Source organism: Bactrocera dorsalis, chromosome 2 (genome assembly GCF_023373825.1).
Source record: "Bactrocera dorsalis isolate Fly_Bdor chromosome 2, ASM2337382v1, whole genome shotgun sequence".
Lineage (NCBI taxonomy): Eukaryota > Metazoa > Arthropoda > Insecta > Diptera > Tephritidae > Bactrocera > Bactrocera dorsalis.
The window spans coordinates 21945149-21963145 of NC_064304.1; the positions used below are offsets into that span (position 1 = coordinate 21945149).

The 17997-nt window shown below is 34.8% G+C and overlaps 1 protein-coding gene across 5 annotated transcripts in view; it reads left to right on the forward strand.

The window, feature by feature from the left end:
- The window catches only part of LOC105229914 (uncharacterized), a 169897-nt gene that overhangs the window by 126489 nt on the left and 25411 nt on the right, over nucleotides 1-17997 (forward strand). The window contains exons 1-2 of one of the 5 annotated variants that reach the window (XM_049448564.1): nucleotides 2719-3390; nucleotides 11344-11653. The exons of 2 other annotated variants lie outside the window; for them this stretch is intronic. In XM_049448564.1, the coding sequence (XP_049304521.1) occupies nucleotides 11646-11653 (8 nt within the window). In that variant the 5' untranslated portion in view covers nucleotides 2719-3390; nucleotides 11344-11645. Of the gene's footprint in view, nucleotides 1-2718; nucleotides 3391-11343; nucleotides 11654-17997 lie in introns of those variants that run through there. 2 more of the 5 variants (XM_049448566.1, XM_049448565.1) reach the window with 2 other exon arrangements.

A 17997-nucleotide genomic window follows, 5' to 3' on the forward strand; every position in this document is an offset into this window, starting at 1 on the left:
GTTGTATCCTGTACAGTTCAACAATAAACTAGCTTAGATCCAGATCACGGAAACTGCTGAATGGAAGCAAACCAGAGTTATTGCAGCTGGTGGGTAAAATATTACTGGTATTTAGACCAAATCAGTATAAGCAAATATCTAAATGCAGTAGACTTTTCGAATTTTGTGAATAGATGTCGTTTGTCTTCAGTGCTACCAATCACATTGTGTCATACTATATAGTGTTGGAAAGGTGAGATTTTAAGCTTCAAAGACAAATCGTACTTCACAAGTTGAAGCTCAATTCAAAAGTAGATATAATTAGTGGGGCATATTCCTTGCCGCTTACGCTATTGGGACCGAGTTTACAACAGCGCGCCAGTCGCCTTTTCGCTGTTTTGCGCTAATTGGAGATTTCAAGGGCAGCCAGGTCCATCTCTACCTGGTCTTTCGATTTCGAACCGAACACTGATTTTGGTAATAAAATTCAATGATTTGCAAGCGTTGCTCGTTAGTAAGTCTATTCATGATGAAATGTCAAAGCATACTGAGCATATTTCAATCTGAACCTATGATAAGAACTAGACCTACCAGAAAATGTCTCTATTGCTCAAAGAAGTTTCGGACTTCATAAGAATAAGTGTTGTATCCTGTACCTACATATATATGTAGTTCAACAATAAACTAGCTTAGATCTAGAGCAGCAAGAGCTCACTAACTACTAGTCGAGATCACAGAAACTGCTGAATGGAAGCAAACCACAGTTATTACAGTTGGTGGGTAAAATATTACTGGTATTTAGACCAAAACAGTATAAGCATATATCTAACTACGTACGTGGGACTGACTACTATAATAATGGGTAGTCGAAAAGGTATTTTCGTATTTTGTTAATAGATGTCGTTGCAGTCGTATATCTCCAGTGCTACCAATCACATTGTGTCATACTATATAGTATTGGAAAGGTGAGATCTTAAGCTTCACTTAAAATCTTTTACCAAATCGGGGAATGTCGTTAAATAATACTTGGCCATTCATGCAAACTTGATTTTCAAATTCTTCGGTTGTTATTTGCTGCTTTTATAGTCTAGACAAATCGTACTTCACAAGTTGAAGCTCAATTCAAAAGTAGATAGTGGGGCATATTCTTTACCGCTTACGCTATTAGAACTCAGTTTACAACAGTGCGCCAGTCGCCTTTCCGCTGTTTGGCGCCAATTGGAGATTCCAAGGGCAGCCAGGTCCATCTCTACCTGGTCTTTTCAACGGAGTGGAGGTCTTTCTCTTCCCTTGCTTCACCCGGCGAGTACTGTGTCAAATACTCTCAGCGCTGGAGTGTTTTTATCCATTCGAACGACATGACCTAGCCCGCGTTGCCGCTGTCTCTTAATTCGCTGGACTATGTCCTTGTCGTCGTATATCTCGTACAGCTCTTTATTCCATCGAAAACTCGTAACGCCGACTCATCAGAAATTGTCATCGTCCATGCCACTGCATCATATAACAGGGGATGATAAATGACTTGTATAGTTTGGTCTTTGTTCGTCGAGAGAGGACTTTACTTCCCAATTGCCCACACAGTCCGCAGAAGCATCTGTTGGCAAGAGTTATTCCGCGTTGAATTTGGAGGTTGAAAATAGAATGCGGTTGTTCAAGCCAATGATATCAATATCATCTGCGTACGCCAGCAGAGCTATTCAGATCTTCAGCTAGAATTATTTTTTCCAAGAGTAGATTGAAGAAGTAGGGATCCACCTTGGCTGAAACCTCGTTTGGTATCAAATGGTTTGGAGAGGTTTCATTTTCAAGCATTTTCCCAGGAGAATCACCAAAAAATGATGGTGAGAGAGATATCTCTGCCTAAAATTATCTTAAATTCAAGAACCAAAATAGCTTCGGTTTCCCAAAAAAAGTTGAATTATGTGAAAAAAAATTGGAAGTATCTCTTATCTTATTCTTTCGATCATTTCCATACAAATATTCTAAGAAGATGAAAATTTCTAGCCGATTGGTCCAGCCGTTTCAGCAAAGTTTTTTTCACCGACTCTGGAAACAGCATTTCGAGAAAAATACAGTTAAAGTTTTGTTAGTCGATTACACTGAGTTAAAAATTTTTTGGAAAAATACTCGTGTCTCCGAAACTTTTAGTCCCATCAACTTTAAATTTTCAGAGGATATTCACAAATATTAGATTTATTAGCAAAAATATATTTTTTGGAATCCGCAAAACATATTCTATTCATTTTAAATACTCAAAACTCCGCCAGTAACTAAGTGATCTAGTTACCAAACTCTAAATTAAACAACTGCATTTTCTTATTCGATTTGACTCGGTCGCTTCACCTATTGGGATATACTCTCACGAGCACCCCGAACACAACCAACCAACCCACACATAGCAAGTAATGTTTGTAAATAAAAACCATGACGATCGTAGCGCATTCAATTGTGGAGCAACCGCAAGAACGTCCAATCGGAGAGTATGCGCAAAAATACGTTAGAGCGCACACGATCCACAAGCAATGGCAACAAACAACAGCAAGTGAGCACTGGAGTTGCAACAACAAACACATCGATTACACATTGACGGCGCTGCTGACGCTGACGTTGCGCAAAGAAGTTAACTGGAACATAACTGCCGGTGGCAATGCCGTTGACTGGCGCTGACTGCCGCCGACTGCGAAGCGGCCGCCGGAGAGAGTGTCCGCTTGACTGGGCCGTCGCTTGATTGCCATAAGAAAATGCAAAGCCAGTTAGTTGGAAGTCGTTTTCGGTTTCAGTTGTGTGAAACGTGTTCGTCTGGCAAATAGTCGCTGTAGACGTCTCAAGTGGTGATCGCTTTTGGTGTGAAGCACTAAAAAGAATTTCTGAAAAATAATAATTAAAAAGAAATAAATAAAACAAGTGCTAGTTTGGCATTAAAACGCGTACGCATTGCGTGCTTCGGCGGTTATACAAAACGCTTTCAATCACATGTCTATGTGTGTATGTGTGCACAAGTATGCCTCGATCGTAATCTATAGTGTGCGCGGGTGTCAATCGGCTGGTATTTAGCAAGAAATACTTAAGCGCGCAGAAGCGGAAGTGTTTCGCCAAGACAAGTGCACGCGATTTACCTTCTATGTACGCGCACACATACACACACAAACATACGTACGTGTATATGTGTGAACGCGATTTTTAGGCGTTTTTGTTGTTTATTTATCATTGTTTTGGCTGCATTATCGGCCAGTGTGAAGATCGCTAATTCGTATTGCACGTCCAATGCCTTTTCACTTCAACAACAATAACGACAACAATCAGTCCAACAACAGCAACAAAGCCGACCAAAACGAAGTTGAAACAATCGCAAGTAGGTAAACTACGAAAAGCAACCTTAAAGGAGAATGTGAAAGCCAGTTAAAGCCAAAAGTGAGCAATAAGCAGCAATAAAGTATAAATTTCCAAAAACAAAAAAAACACATAAAGAAAAGTGTACAAAAGAGTATAGAAAACGGCGACAACGGCTGACTAAAAATTTGACCTTTTTGGTGTGTGGATGACGATCGCTTTATACTTATTTACATACACACACACGCACGCACTAGCACACATTTGTCTGTATGTCAGCATAGTTAAGACGTTTGGTTTTAACGGTCGTTTACGGGCCAGCAAATGTGCGTGTGCGTGTGTGTGTGTGTGTGTGTGTGTTAGTATCTGTGTCGTCACAGTCAGAAACGAAGCGGTCGCATGTTTTAGGCAAGCACGAGCTGCTAATGCTGCTGCTTTTGCTTTTTTTGTTGTTGTCGCGTTTTTATCTGCTATATTTTCTTGTCTGCTTTTGCTTGCTGTTTTTGCAAGGCGCACAAAACGAAAATGTTTATTGTTGTTGTTGTTGGCAACAGTACCTGCAAGATCCACAACAACATGCTGCGTTCTCAACTCTCGCCGCGCAAGACCTGTTCGGCGTGTTCACGAGAAGTTGTAAAAAATGAGCGCTACGGAGATCTGCTTGGACAAGCGCGCACATACACACATATTTATATATGTATGTATATATGTATATGCATGTATGTGTGTGTATGCATAGGACAACAATAAATAATAACAAGTTTATGGTGCTAAAACCTGGTGGCCGATTGTGGCAGCCAAACGAGCTAAGCGAGCCAGCACTCGCTCGCCGCCGCTGGCAACCCAATTTAAATGGAAACAAGTTGCATGCGAGAAGTGTTTTGCTGCATTTGTGTATGGAAAATTAAACGTTTTAAATAAAATCGCTTTAATTTGCAAAGTAGACGCTTTGGACATTTTCAAAATCATAATTTCCTTAATTTGTTTCAGAATACATGTTGGAATATGCCTTCGCATAAACAAAAACCGCATGCTTCGAGCGAAATTTTGAATTGCTCATGCCCACTTTCATGCATACATATGTAAGTATGTACAAGCATACAAACATACAGAGTTATAGTTAATGTAAGTTCAGTTTTCTGTAGAGATTTGAGGCACCCTTACGATAAGACTGCAAAACCACATCCGAACATTTGAAATAAATCTTATAATTAGTCAGTATTCATAACAATTTTGTTATCAACTTTGAGAAATTCTATAAAAATCGACTGATTCATTTACATTTTCTGAATAGAGGCACGATTTAACAGATTTATATAGCTCATTGAGACACGTCTTGCAGAAACTTTTACATAAATATGTAATCTTCAAGTCGTAATTAATATTCGTATTATACAACTTCTCCAGAAAGAGCATTCCTATGAATGAGGGAATTCAATTTAATTTCGTAAAGCTTTCTCCATTTCCTTTACAAAACGTATAAGAATCCACAAATTTATTTGAAAAACTTTCTTTCGAACACCACAAAGGTTATCTCTCAGTCCAAAAATGTAGCCAAAAAACACACATACATGGGAGATATTATCTTATCGTTGAATTCCAAAGCCGGATTCTTGAAGAAAAATAAAGCTTGCTTTCGACAAGTAAATACAAATGTTTTACAAGTGAGTTTAAGAATCGAATACAGTCAAAGCTTATCGGAAATTTATCGGACAAATAATAAAGGTTGTTAATTATTTCGAAACCATCTATTGAATTCTATGATAATAAAGTACGACAAAATTGTAAATAGAATAAAACACAAAATATTTAATTATTCATCAATATTACACCTATGTCAATGATTTTTGCAGTCCTCGAAACACTTTTCATAAGCACTTTTGGGGATGACCTTCTGCTCCTTCAGCGAATTTTGTTTTATCTCTTCGATCGACTGAAAACGGGTTCCACGGAGCGGCAATTTCAGTTTGGGGAACAAGAAAAAATCACACGGAGCCAAATCTGGTGAATATGGTGGTTGATCGATGGTATTCATTGCGTTTTTGGCTTTAAATTCGGTCACAATCGTGTCCGTGAAAAATCCATGAATTGTTCTTCCACAATTCCGGCCATTTTCGACGGATGCTCTCACGCAAACGCCTCAATAAGGCCAAATAGAACTCCTTAGTGACCGGCTATTCTTCCGGAATAAATACGTAATGCACCAAACCACGAATATCGAAAAAAGCAATGAGCATTACTTTGATTTTCGAGTGGTTTTGGCGGTTTTTTTTATGGTTTCGGTTTGTTTTTTCCTATCATTGCGATGATTTTTAACTTGTTTGCATGTGAAATTCATAAACCCATATCTCTTCGGCAGTTATAATACTCTCCATCAATGTGGGATCGGAATTCGAACGACCTGTTTACGGCACTCTTTTTGAAAAACAATCAGCTTTATCGGGAGGAATTGAGCGAGAACACGTTTCATATCAAATATATTCACCGAAATCATTCGAGTGGACTCGCGAGAGATGTCGAGCTCTCTTGTCATCTCTCTAACACTTGCCTGACGATTTTCAAACATTAGATCCTTCAATCTTTGAAAAGGTCAAAGGTCGTCCAGAACGAGGTGTGTCTTCAACGATCTCTCAACCGTTTTTGAAGGCTTTGTACCACTCGTAGGCTTGTGTTTTTGATAAAAACTGAATCACTGTATGCCTTTTCCAACGTTCGTAATGATTCCGCACACGAACTTTGTTAGGAAATACAAAATTTGAGACAAGTTCTTTGTTCGATATTTTAATCCATTATAAAAAGGGCAACGCACTACTGATGTGTATCGACTTAAGCAGATGCTGTAAACAAAGTGGCTGACAGATCGTGCTCATGTTTGGCAGAGTAATTAAGGACAGTCCTACCAACTTAACAAAATACATTACATCAATTGATCGTAAAGTGTTCTTATTACAAAAATATTTTAAATCGGATATTTCTTCACTGAAGTTTAGGTTTTCCGAGTGTTTTCTCATCCATAGGTGACATTAGCAAGAATTACAAGCCGAATATGTTAGTACTAGTGATCTCCGTTTCTATAAAGCAATGATTTTTCGCGCGACTAACACCTTAATAAAAGTAATAATTTTAATATACAAGTTGTTGCTAAGCGCCTAAGAATTATATAACAACAAAGAAAACATTTTAATTATTTTCAATTATTGACAAAACTTCAAATGAACTTCAATCAAAGTGATCATGCCACTTATTTATATAGTGTTGTGGTGCTTCATAACCCAAATTCATGTTGCCGTGCCTTCACAAAAACCTTAAATCACGACTCACTATGTATCTTAGATAAACAAACTGGATTATGAGTAATATACACCACTGTAGCAAAAAAGTATAAATAATTGAAATTAAGAAAAAGCACAAACAATGGCTTGTATCAGCTGCGATCACGATCATCGTCAATAACCGGTTAAGCAAACACAACGCACGACTACATACGAATAGTGGCTATCTGTATTTGCTATATATGTATGTACATACACATACTCACGTGCATCTTTTCCGATCACTGATCGCTTTAATGTCATTCAATTACCTATTTTGCAAGTCTTGCATTTGCTTTATGAACGCCAGTAAGAGCAACAACAGCAAAACCGGTGCTAATTTTATTAGCAGTTCAAAAATAACAGCAACGGAGTGTAATTTTCCCCTCCATTTATGCTAACACCTTTAGTGTAAATTTGTATGTATGTGCTTAGAAATAGTTATAAATACATATGTATGTATGTACATACCAATAAGTATGTGGATATATGTATGTAAGTACCTCTGTCTACCCAAGTTGATGTATACATATAAATAAGTGTATTTACAATTTGTGGTAAATACCCGCTGATAACAAATGAAAAATATCTATACTCTTACGAGTTTACAGCTGCTCTTTTATATCTAACCAACTTTAAGCTGTCAAAAGATAATAAAAATTTTCAAATGATTGATAAACGTTATTTTTAAGTGCTTGTTCATATGTAAATTGATTCGAAAGCGTTCAAATGTTATGAACGTTGAAATTGACTGTTATCAACGAAGGTGTATTTACATTACAGTCTTTTAAGTTCGCTTTCTTAAGACAGCAATTGGTGAAACGTGAAGTGAAACTCACTCACGCCCGCAAATGTTTCCCTACATTATGCTACAAAGGTCAACATCGAAGCCTAATGATAAGGCGACAGATGGCAGCAACATAAAATTAAATTTGTGAAGCGTCTTAGAAAGCGACAATTACGCTGTCGGGGAACTTGCGTTCTGTCAGGACACCAAAGTTGCTGAAAAGGCTGGCAAACAACAAATTCATACCAATTTTCTATCCAAACTTATTAATAAACAATTAGTGGAAAATTAAAAGTATCCTCTAACACATATGCCCGTCACATGTTTGCATATAGCCTGGTGTGTACCATGTGTTCTGTTTAGGTTATGCAGACTGAGCTCTCTTGAAAACACTTATAGATAACCTTCATGGCTGCAGTGTGACTTTGAATACCAAAATCTAATTAGCAAAAGAAATATTCGGGCAGGTTTTGTAATTTAAAAGGTCGACCATAAAGAATGAAAGGAAATAAAACATTCAAATTTGGTGAAAATGTGTTCTGTTCTGTCACCATGGCTCCGTTTGCATATCTCCACCCATTTTCGCCAGTTTTCAATGACCCGGGGCAACAGTTCGGCTTAGCGCGCTGAATGTTGTCTTCGAGCATTTTGAGCGTTACTGGTTGATTAGTGGTTTTGATTTATCATACTTCCAGAAAAAATAATCTAGAGGCATTAAATCGCATATTCTTGACTGGGCCATTTCGCTAATTAACGAGTTGTCAAACTTTGCACACAATTTGTCCACGTATAGACATGAAAACTGTCTTTTGGAAAATGGAGATCGTCCGTGTCGACTTCATTAAATTCAGGGAAAGAGTCGGTCAACATCGTTTCGAATGAAGCAAGGCCCGATGCTGCCACCTTACCACAATCGGCACTAAAAGGTCAATTTTTGGAGATGCAAATGCAAGAAATATACCTCATTTGAGAATATAATTTTTCGATGAACATCGAAAACGTGAGTTTGCGCAATAATTTTGGACAATTTCCCAGCGTTGTACCAACTTGAAACGTGACATGATGGAATGGCAAACCTTTCTGAACACACTGCCAAATTTAACAAAAATCCATAAACAACCATGGCGTGCCACGAGCAGTCGAAATTACATCACCCCTTTGGTAGGCGCTGTAGTTTCAAGTCAAGTCTTTTCATTCTTTCATCCAAATTTGACAATCACATCTACTTCTTCTCTTTTATTGGCGTAGACATCGCTTACCCGGTTACTGCTGAGTTTACAATAGCGCGCCAGGCGTTTCCTCTATTCGCAATATGGCGCCAATTCGAGATTCCAAGAGTAGGTCTTCCTCCACCTGTTCTTTCAAATGGAGTGGGGGTCTTCCTCTGCTTCCCTCGGCGGATACTGCGTCAAATACCCCCAGAACTGGACGACATTAAACGACATTACTTGCCAGCGGAGCCGCTGTCTCTTAATTCACTAAACTATGACAATGGCGTCGTATATTTCCTACAGCTTATCGTTCCATCGACTACGGTATTCGCCCGTTCTGCAGAACGGAGGACGGAGATGATGAGTGATTTATAGAGTTGGGCCTCGTCGAGAGAGGACTTTACTTTTCAATTGCCTACTCATTTCAAAGTAACATCTTTTGGCAAGAATGATTCCGCGTAGGATTTCAAGGCCGATATTATTGTTACTGCTAATGCTGGTTCCAAAGTAGGGGAAATTATCTACGATTTCGAACAGTGAAATGCGAGTCAAGTCTCAGTCTAAGTTCAGTTTACACAGCCGTATTATTTTTGCGTTTCAAGCTATGACAATCAATACTAAGACGAGCGGTAGTTTCAAGTTCTGCTGATCCTACACATTGTTCCTAGAATGTGTCTGATCCTCTAAGTTCCGCTGCTAAGACAACCTTCTCGAAAATTTTATTAAATAATCAAAAAATGTAATTCGCATGACACCCTCTTTGAAACCTTGTTTATTATCAAATTATTTAATAAGCAACACTTTTGTTATTATTAAGTCTTTTCCATAACAATTTATAAAACTGCCTCCTCTTTACAGAGAAAGACACTGAACACCCATTAAGTCATCTTTAAATGTATGTATGTATACATATACACTTAATAAACTTTAATGCACTGACAAAGGGAAGTATCAAATTAAGTAATTGTAGGAACTTACTTACTTGCGACGTGCTAAATCAATGGAACGTGCATATCATTATCGCAAGCCTTGACTCGAAAAGAGAAAACAATAATGAAGACAAAAACAAACATCGGCAAAGATTCCCAAGTTGGGATCACTGATCGTATTATACAATACAATACAGCAAAAGCGTCACTCGTATGACTAAAAACAATTGAATGCAATAAAATTAATTGTGCGACGAGAAACAGCAGTTAATTCGCTTTTATTATATTTCGCCGTAACTAACAAAAGTATACATATGTATGTGTACATGTGTGTTTTGGCGCAGCAAATTTGTTAGCAATGTGTAAAATGCTGTAATGCATTGCATATTTGACGCATTCACATACACCTTTGTTGTTGGCTTGGCATTTTACAGAAGCACACACACACACATTCTCTCACATTTCGAACGCCTGTTTGGCAGTGAAAGTGAATTGTCGCGACGCGTCGAGTATTATTCGCTTTTCATTGTTTTCCAGCGCAAAGTAAAAAGCGCCAACAATTTGCTAGACAAAACAAACGGCAAATATGCAACTAATATACATACAAGTACATATATCTATGTATATACATATATATATGCATATTTGTGAGTATTAAAAAATTTCCCGTAATAATTTTTCCATTTCCCGTTGTTTTGCTTTCCATTGTCGACGTCGTCGTCGTCGTCGTCTTTCCGCAGTAACTGTCAGTTGTTTTTGCTTTCTAGACGTAAAAGTGCAGTTTCCGACTGATAAATAGAACCGCTTTTGTGAGGAAAAATTATTATTATTATTTTTTGTTTTGTATTATAATGGATATTAGTGAAACAAAATGGAGATGCAATTATGAAGAGTTATCAGTCAATAAGCTAAGCTGGTCCACTAATACTTAGCCGTTAAGCCAGAAATGGATCTCATCAATCAATAAAATTTCGGTTCTTCTAGGAACATGACAGCTTGACACGACTCATGCGTGATCTGTTAAAAAAGGGCTATGGAAGAAAGTACCTTTACTTGCATCACCCTTTAGAAATTCACATTTGAAAGAAGAAATATACGTTTGTGTGTTATAACGGTGTTTGGAGAGGACAAATAACGGTAGTGATACTGCGTTATTATTTAAAAATTCAAACATAATATTTGCAAACTTACAGTTGCCCATCGCTTAACCTACCATTTCTTCACTGACTAAGCCATCACTTTGACTGAAGAGCTAATCAGCTAACTAAAACTGTATTCTGACCTTTGTTGTGTCACTAATACTGTCATTTGTCAGTACTAAATTAATAACCTCCTCTTTGTATTATTCGAAAACATAAAGGGCTGCCTCTAGAATCACTAATCTCGTTCCTCACCAAGAGACATACATATTTCGTTCCACTTTTGACACTACAACGCTGCTGAGACTCTTCTTGCATAACTAACCAACTCTATAGGACACCTGTCAACCAATATTACCCATTCCCGCAAATTCTGTAACAGAAGATGCAAAAAAGCCACAAGCCACTCAGGCAACACCACAGGCCCGCCAAGCATAAAGACTTCCAACTGGGTTTATGCAAAAATACCTTTGCTTTCGGTCCTATAATTACAATAGCAGCAATAATGACAACAAGCAGAAAAGCGGGAAAACAAAAGTGCAACAGTCAACAACAATGTGGCAAGCAGCATTTAGGTATCGTCAACACAATTAGATGCAACATAACTCAGTTTAATGGTGTGCGTGTGTTTTTACTCATTTCCCCTTCTTTCCAAAGCAACAACTGAGCAAGCAATGTGATAGTAATTCTTTACTGTTGTTGTTGTACAACCATATCTGACATTTAACGGCAACGAAGTTTATTAAGTTGCAATTTGTGTTGCACATTCACGTGCCGCATGTGGCAGTGAATTGCGAAAACCAAAAGCAGAAGTGAGAAAAAGCAGTAAAGTGACTAAAAAAGGAGCGCATAAAAAACAGACGGATGAAAAAACAGCAAACAGAAAACCAACGGTGCACAAAACAGCTTTGGAGTTAAAAAAAAGGAATTAAAATTTTGCAGAAAATAGAAGTAAAAGCATGAACAGGTAAGCAAACGGCGACGCGTTGCCAACTAGTTGCACGTATAATGATTTCTTTACTTTTTTATGATTCTTTATAATTAAATTTTTTTTGTTTTAATTTTTTATTTTTATATAATTTTTTATTTTCTGATTTTACTTTTTATATTAATTTTTTTTTTTAATTATTTAATTGTAGATTTTATTTATATAATCTTTTATTTTTATGTATTCTTACTATATTATTTTGATAACATTTTTTTTTACTGTTACAATTTGAATTTGAATTTATTTTTAATATTTTTTGTAGTTTTTAGTGCCATTGTCTGTTTACTTTTTTCCCATTTTTATGTTTATTTCAAACTCTGCGACTTTTAGGCGAATTTAGAGTTAGTGTAGTTTCTCTTTGTTGTTGTTTTTGTACTTTAAATATTTATATGCACATATTTTATTTGTTTGATTTTAATATTTCTTAAAAGCAGGCAAGCTTATGTAAAAAAAATTATAAGTAACATTTGAATTAAATGTTTTCTGTTTTGTTAATCGAATATCTTAATTAAAAATAATTTTAAAATTTCTTATCGCAAAAGGATTAAAAAACAAAATTTTAATCCTCAAAATTATCTTAAAAATTAGATTAAATTTTTTATTAAAAAAAATATTTTTTAATTTAATATAATACATTTAAGTTTTAATTTTAAATTTTAAAAATCAATTATAATTTAATTCAATCCTCAAAATTAGCTTAAAACTATATATAATTTTTAATTTAATTATTTTTTTTTTATATTATTTTAAATCATTTTTCATTTAATTTACATTTTAAATTTTTGATTTAATTGAATCTAACTTTCAAATTTGGCTTAAAAATTATATTTAATTTTAAGTTTTAAATTTTTTAAAAAATTTCATTTTTAACTTTAATTTTTTTATTTAATTTTAAATTAAAAAAAATGGTTTTTTCTTTAATTGAATTCAAAGCTCAAAATTTACTTAAAAATTATGATTAATTTTTATTTTTAAATTTTTCAAAAACACTTTATTTTCCATTTGGTTGAATTTAATCCTCAAAATTGGCTTAAAAATAATATTTAATTTTTATTTTTAAATTTTTTAAAGTAATTTTTAATTTAATTTATTTTTTTAACCAACTTTCGGGATTAAATTTTGTATTGCTTTTTAAGGCGGTTCAAAAATTTTATTTTTAATTTTCAGACTGATTTTTTAAAATAAAAGTTAAAAAAAGACATTGTATAAGAATTTAAACTTTTTGACGCTTGCGGGCTTTGAACAAAAAAAATCTAAATTTTTTTTTTTGATTTTCAACTTTTTTTCAAACTTATTTTTCAATTTTTTTTCATCCAACAAAAAGATTAAAAATTTAATACAATATGTTTGGGATTAAATCTTCAAAGCCGGGCTGAAAAATTAAATTTTCATTTCGAATTCAGATTTAAAAATTGGAAATTAATTTTTAATCCAATATATTATAGATTTAGAATAAAAATTAGAATTTCAATTTTGAATTAAAATTTTGGAATAATTCTTCAAATATAAAATTTCAGTTAGAATTCGAATTTAAAAATTTTTACTTCAAAATGTTTGGGACTAATTCAAGATATTTGAGATTAAAAATTAAGCTTTTAATTTAAATTTTCAATTTTTAATTCTGAATTCTTATTGAAAATATAATTTTTATAGTCCCAGTTTTGAAGATTTAATCTTTAATTTCAAAATTATAATTAAAAATGGACAATATAGTTTTTAATCCCAAATTTTCGATTTTCCAATTTTTATTTAAAAATTTTTGATTCCAAAAATTCGCAACCCCGCTTAAAAACAATCATTGTTGAAATAGTGTGATTTGCAAAAATTCAAACAGACGTTTTTACAGAACACGAAAATCGCGTGCCGCTCGCTTTAGCGCCGAAATTTCGTTAGCTCAGTTGCGCTTGTTGCCGCTTGCGGGTGGCCCAATTTCACAATAAAAATTAAGAGTTGAAAGCAAAGCAAAAACCTAGCAAAATAAAATCTGTTTTTGCAACGCATTTTACAACTCAATACTGTGATGTTTTTACAGATTTTTTTATTTATTTGTTTTTTTCCTGCAGCGCAATTCTTTACTCGTTAACTGTTCTTTCTACCTTCTGTAACAACTTAATGGTTTTAGCGCGCAAGCTTCTTTGCCGTTTTTTGCCATAATTCCGTTTTATTTATTTTTGTTGTCTTTGTAGTACTATTCGTTCGTGTCTTCATTATTCTCACTAACATTTCCGTTTTTTGCCTTTTATGTAACATATGCTGTTATTTAGACGCCCATTTGTTTGTTATTGCTTTTGTGTCGCAATTTTTAACACGTTGAGTGTTTCTCCAATTTTTTTGATTGAATCCAGTTTTTGTGATTTGTGTTGTGTCACTGCATTTGTCATGTTAAAGCCATTAAATTTGTATTTTTTTCATTTTTCTTTTCATTTTTGAGTTAGTATTTCCCTTTTTTTTGGTTTTCTATTTAAATAGTATATTTGCATATGAATAATCTGTAAATAACAACGAAAACATGAAATCATACTCATAGACATATCTATATGTAAAGTCCAATACGGGGTCTGTTCAAATTGTTTGGGGATTTTTATATAATTTTTTCATTTATTCATGAATATTATTGCCACCGCATTCAAAGTAATGTTCCTTGAGTGTAATATATTTATTATAGCACTGTATCAATCTTCCGAACACTACTTATGAGCACTATATGTTCCCACTACAGTCGTGTCTACGTAACCGGAACAGATCCGGACTTTTATCCGCCCAAAGATGGTAGTAATTTGCCGCTACAACAAAACTGTTTGTGATAATCTCAAATTTTTCTTTCTGATTTCGTTTTTATCTGATCGACATCCTTTCATAGATCTCTTCGGTTTTGGAAGGAAACAAAATCACTGAGAGTTAAATCTGTCATTGTAAATGCCTCTTTTGGTAGTCAAGTCATTAGGTTGATTAAACCAAGGCCTCCAGTCTCCATATTCGCCAGACATGGCTCCGTGTGACTTTTAACTATTTCCAAAAATAAAGAAAATCAAACGGCAATCTCTAGACCATCGTTTTACAAGCATAGATGATATTAAAAGCTCGCAGTTGTAAAAGTTAAGGGCAATCCCAAAAATCGAGTCTAGAAAGTGTTTCGACGATTGAAAGAAGTATTGACATAAATACATAATATCGACTGAGAACTATTTTGAAAACGAGAACATTAATGTAGACAAATGATTAAATATTATATTTTTTTCAAAAACGAACATTTCCTTGGAAAACTTATATTTTTCCAGAGTTTTCTTTCGTCAATATTTAAATTTTTTCTTTGAAACACTTAAATTGATGTGACAGTAAGAGATGAAATTCTAAACGACAACCGTATTTTTTGAGTACACCCTGTAAAAAACACATATCTGTACAGATCCATATACACACAAATATAGCCCGGAGCTATACTGGTTATAGTTTATAGTTTGCAACATGTTTTTTTAAATGTGGCGCCGACGGCACTCCATGTAACAGTTTTAAAACTCCGTACTCAAATTGTTTAGCAGTTTTTTCGAAGCAATGAACAGAAATCTGTTGTAGTTGAATATAGAAAAAATGCTTTATAAATAAAAAATAAAAGTTTCGTAAAAAACAATGAAAAGGATGCATCAGCAGACAGTTGAAATTTTCCAGCACGTTGTCACATTAAATTCTCTGACTAATTATGTCAAAAGAAAATGAACGTGATGAACAGTAATTAAGTCAGCTTAGAATTAGCACGATTCAATGCAGGGTACAACTAAAGCACCGAGGTAAATATAAACAGATGTGTGCATATATTATGGATGTGTCTAGACAGACACAATACTCACCTGTCATGTCAACCATTGTCACGCCATTTTTATATTTGCACACAATAATCTATTTCCACGAATTCAATCAAACAGTCAATTCACGGTTTAAGAATTTAAATAGCAAACAATTGACCGCCGTTTGAATTGAGAGATAACAGATATATGTATTGACAATTTCAGGGAAGCAAATTAAACATTCTTTATTATAAAATTTGGCGGCAAGGAGCACGACGACTTAGGAAAAACGATTGTTTCTTTTTAACTCTAACCTTATGAGGCTTAGACACCAAAAGGAAAGTAAAAATTGCTTTACAAAAATCTCTTCGAATTCTCCCTCAGCACATTAGCCATGAAAATTGAGGATCGCCTGATGTCTGGTAAAATCTCGCGCCTCATTCATTTCATCTTTAGAAATATTCTTTTCAAATCCAACACTTTTACTACAGGGAGTGACCGAGAAATGGTGGTAGAACATAAAGAATTCCTTCCCATAGTTGTGAGGGCGGCCTGGTGATCTTCAATAATTTTTTGCAAGTCTTTTTTATTCGAGCAGTGGCCACCATCTATTGTCCTCCCTTGTGTGCGGCTTTTTTTCTGTACGGTCCTGACAACGGAGTCAAAAGTGAAAGGGTTTCACATCAAATGACAATGAATTACAGCAGCTTAACTGAAATGACATCAACTTGATCACGTCCCACGATTTCTAATCAGTCAATCTCAACCTTTCTTATTACTGTATGTTATGCAGCTGCCAGATCAAATCACATCACCACATCAAATAAAATCGCATCAACAATCAAGCAAACGATATAAAACAAAAGGCAGGATTTTACTTCAAATCACAGCAGATCACAGCAAATTGACTTAGTTAATCATTCTGGCTTAACTTTTTTATTTACTATGAGCCAAAGCTAGAAGTCTGAATCTTTAGATCTTCCATATCAACTTTTATCAATACATCAATCAAGTGACATCACCATATCAAATCAAGTGACATCACCATATCAAATTATGTCCCATCACCATATCAAATCAAGTCATATCACCTCCTCAAATAAAATCTTACCATCACATGACAACACCAATCAATGATCTAGCTGGCAGAAAATCAGAATTCCCACTCAAATCACAGCAGTTCACATCATCTCGAATAAGTCACGCGATTCATTCCGTCTTAATTTTTATTATTGACGATGAGCAGCGAGTGAAATCTCCTATATGGACTTTTATTAACATATTAAACCAAATTAAATCGCGTCCACATAAAATCACATTACATTCTCAAATGGCAATACCAATCAACGATCTAGCCAATTATCTAAAACAGGAAGGCAGGAGTTATATGTGACCTGGTCTACGGAAAGGGGGCTTAGGTGTCAAAAAATCAATTTTCACTTTTTACTGACGAAACGAGTTGTTTCCCAGAAAACTAGTTCTCGCACGTTAGCTCCCTTTTCGTAGACCAGGTCACATATTCAAATCACAGCAGTTCACATCATCTCGAAAAAATAATGCGATTTCCAATAAACGGTTTAACTTTCCTTATACACAGCGAACAGCAGCTATGTAGAAACCCTTATCGAATCATATCAACATCATATCAACACGTCACATCATCAACACCAACCACATCACGTCTTTAAATTTTTCTGAGTATGCAATAAACAAGAATTTCACATCAAATCACATCGACATCACCATGCAGGCGCATAAGATCACATCTTTTTTTATGAGCGTAGTCTGTCTAGTGTAGTTCTTTATGCCTACAATTTTGAAATATTATTTTGCCCACAATCTCCTATACCAATATAAAATGCATGATTGTTGTTAAAGATCGACCGTCTCGGCTTCAACCACTTTCAAGGCATTTTATAAATTGGACCTTTTGTTTCAAATTTACCACAAAAAGAGAAATTATCAAGTCAAGTTCTTAACGCCTTTAGCAACATCTTGTTTAATTTAAAGTGGAAATACTCTTTAGCTTACCCGTTTTTTTTTTAGAAATTTCTTCTTTAGCCAAAAATATAGAGTCTTTTAAGACTTTCGACTATGATTGTACTGTTTGAGAGGCTTTTTAAGTTCGTTGGCCATCGAAGACTTGTTCTACGATCCACTCTGTGCTCAGCCTTAGTGCATTGACTCAACCACTTTCAAATAAACACACACTATACATAATTTACAGTCTTCATTTTTAGTATTCCCACCAATTCTACGCAGTTTTATTGGCTTATCCTCAATAAAAGACAATTTTGAGAAAACTAAAAACATACTAATATACCATACATACACATAATATGCACACACACATACAAATGCAAATGCAAATCACAACTTTTGCAAGTATTCAAGTTTTTTTTTGCTTTTGTTGTTTATTTTCTTAGTGTATATGAGTTGGTAGTGAACGTCCTTGACTCAAATCATACATGCAAATAAATATGCAGCTATGTGTCGTAGAGTTTAAGTGTGTGTGTGTGTGTGCGTGCGAGGGAATACATA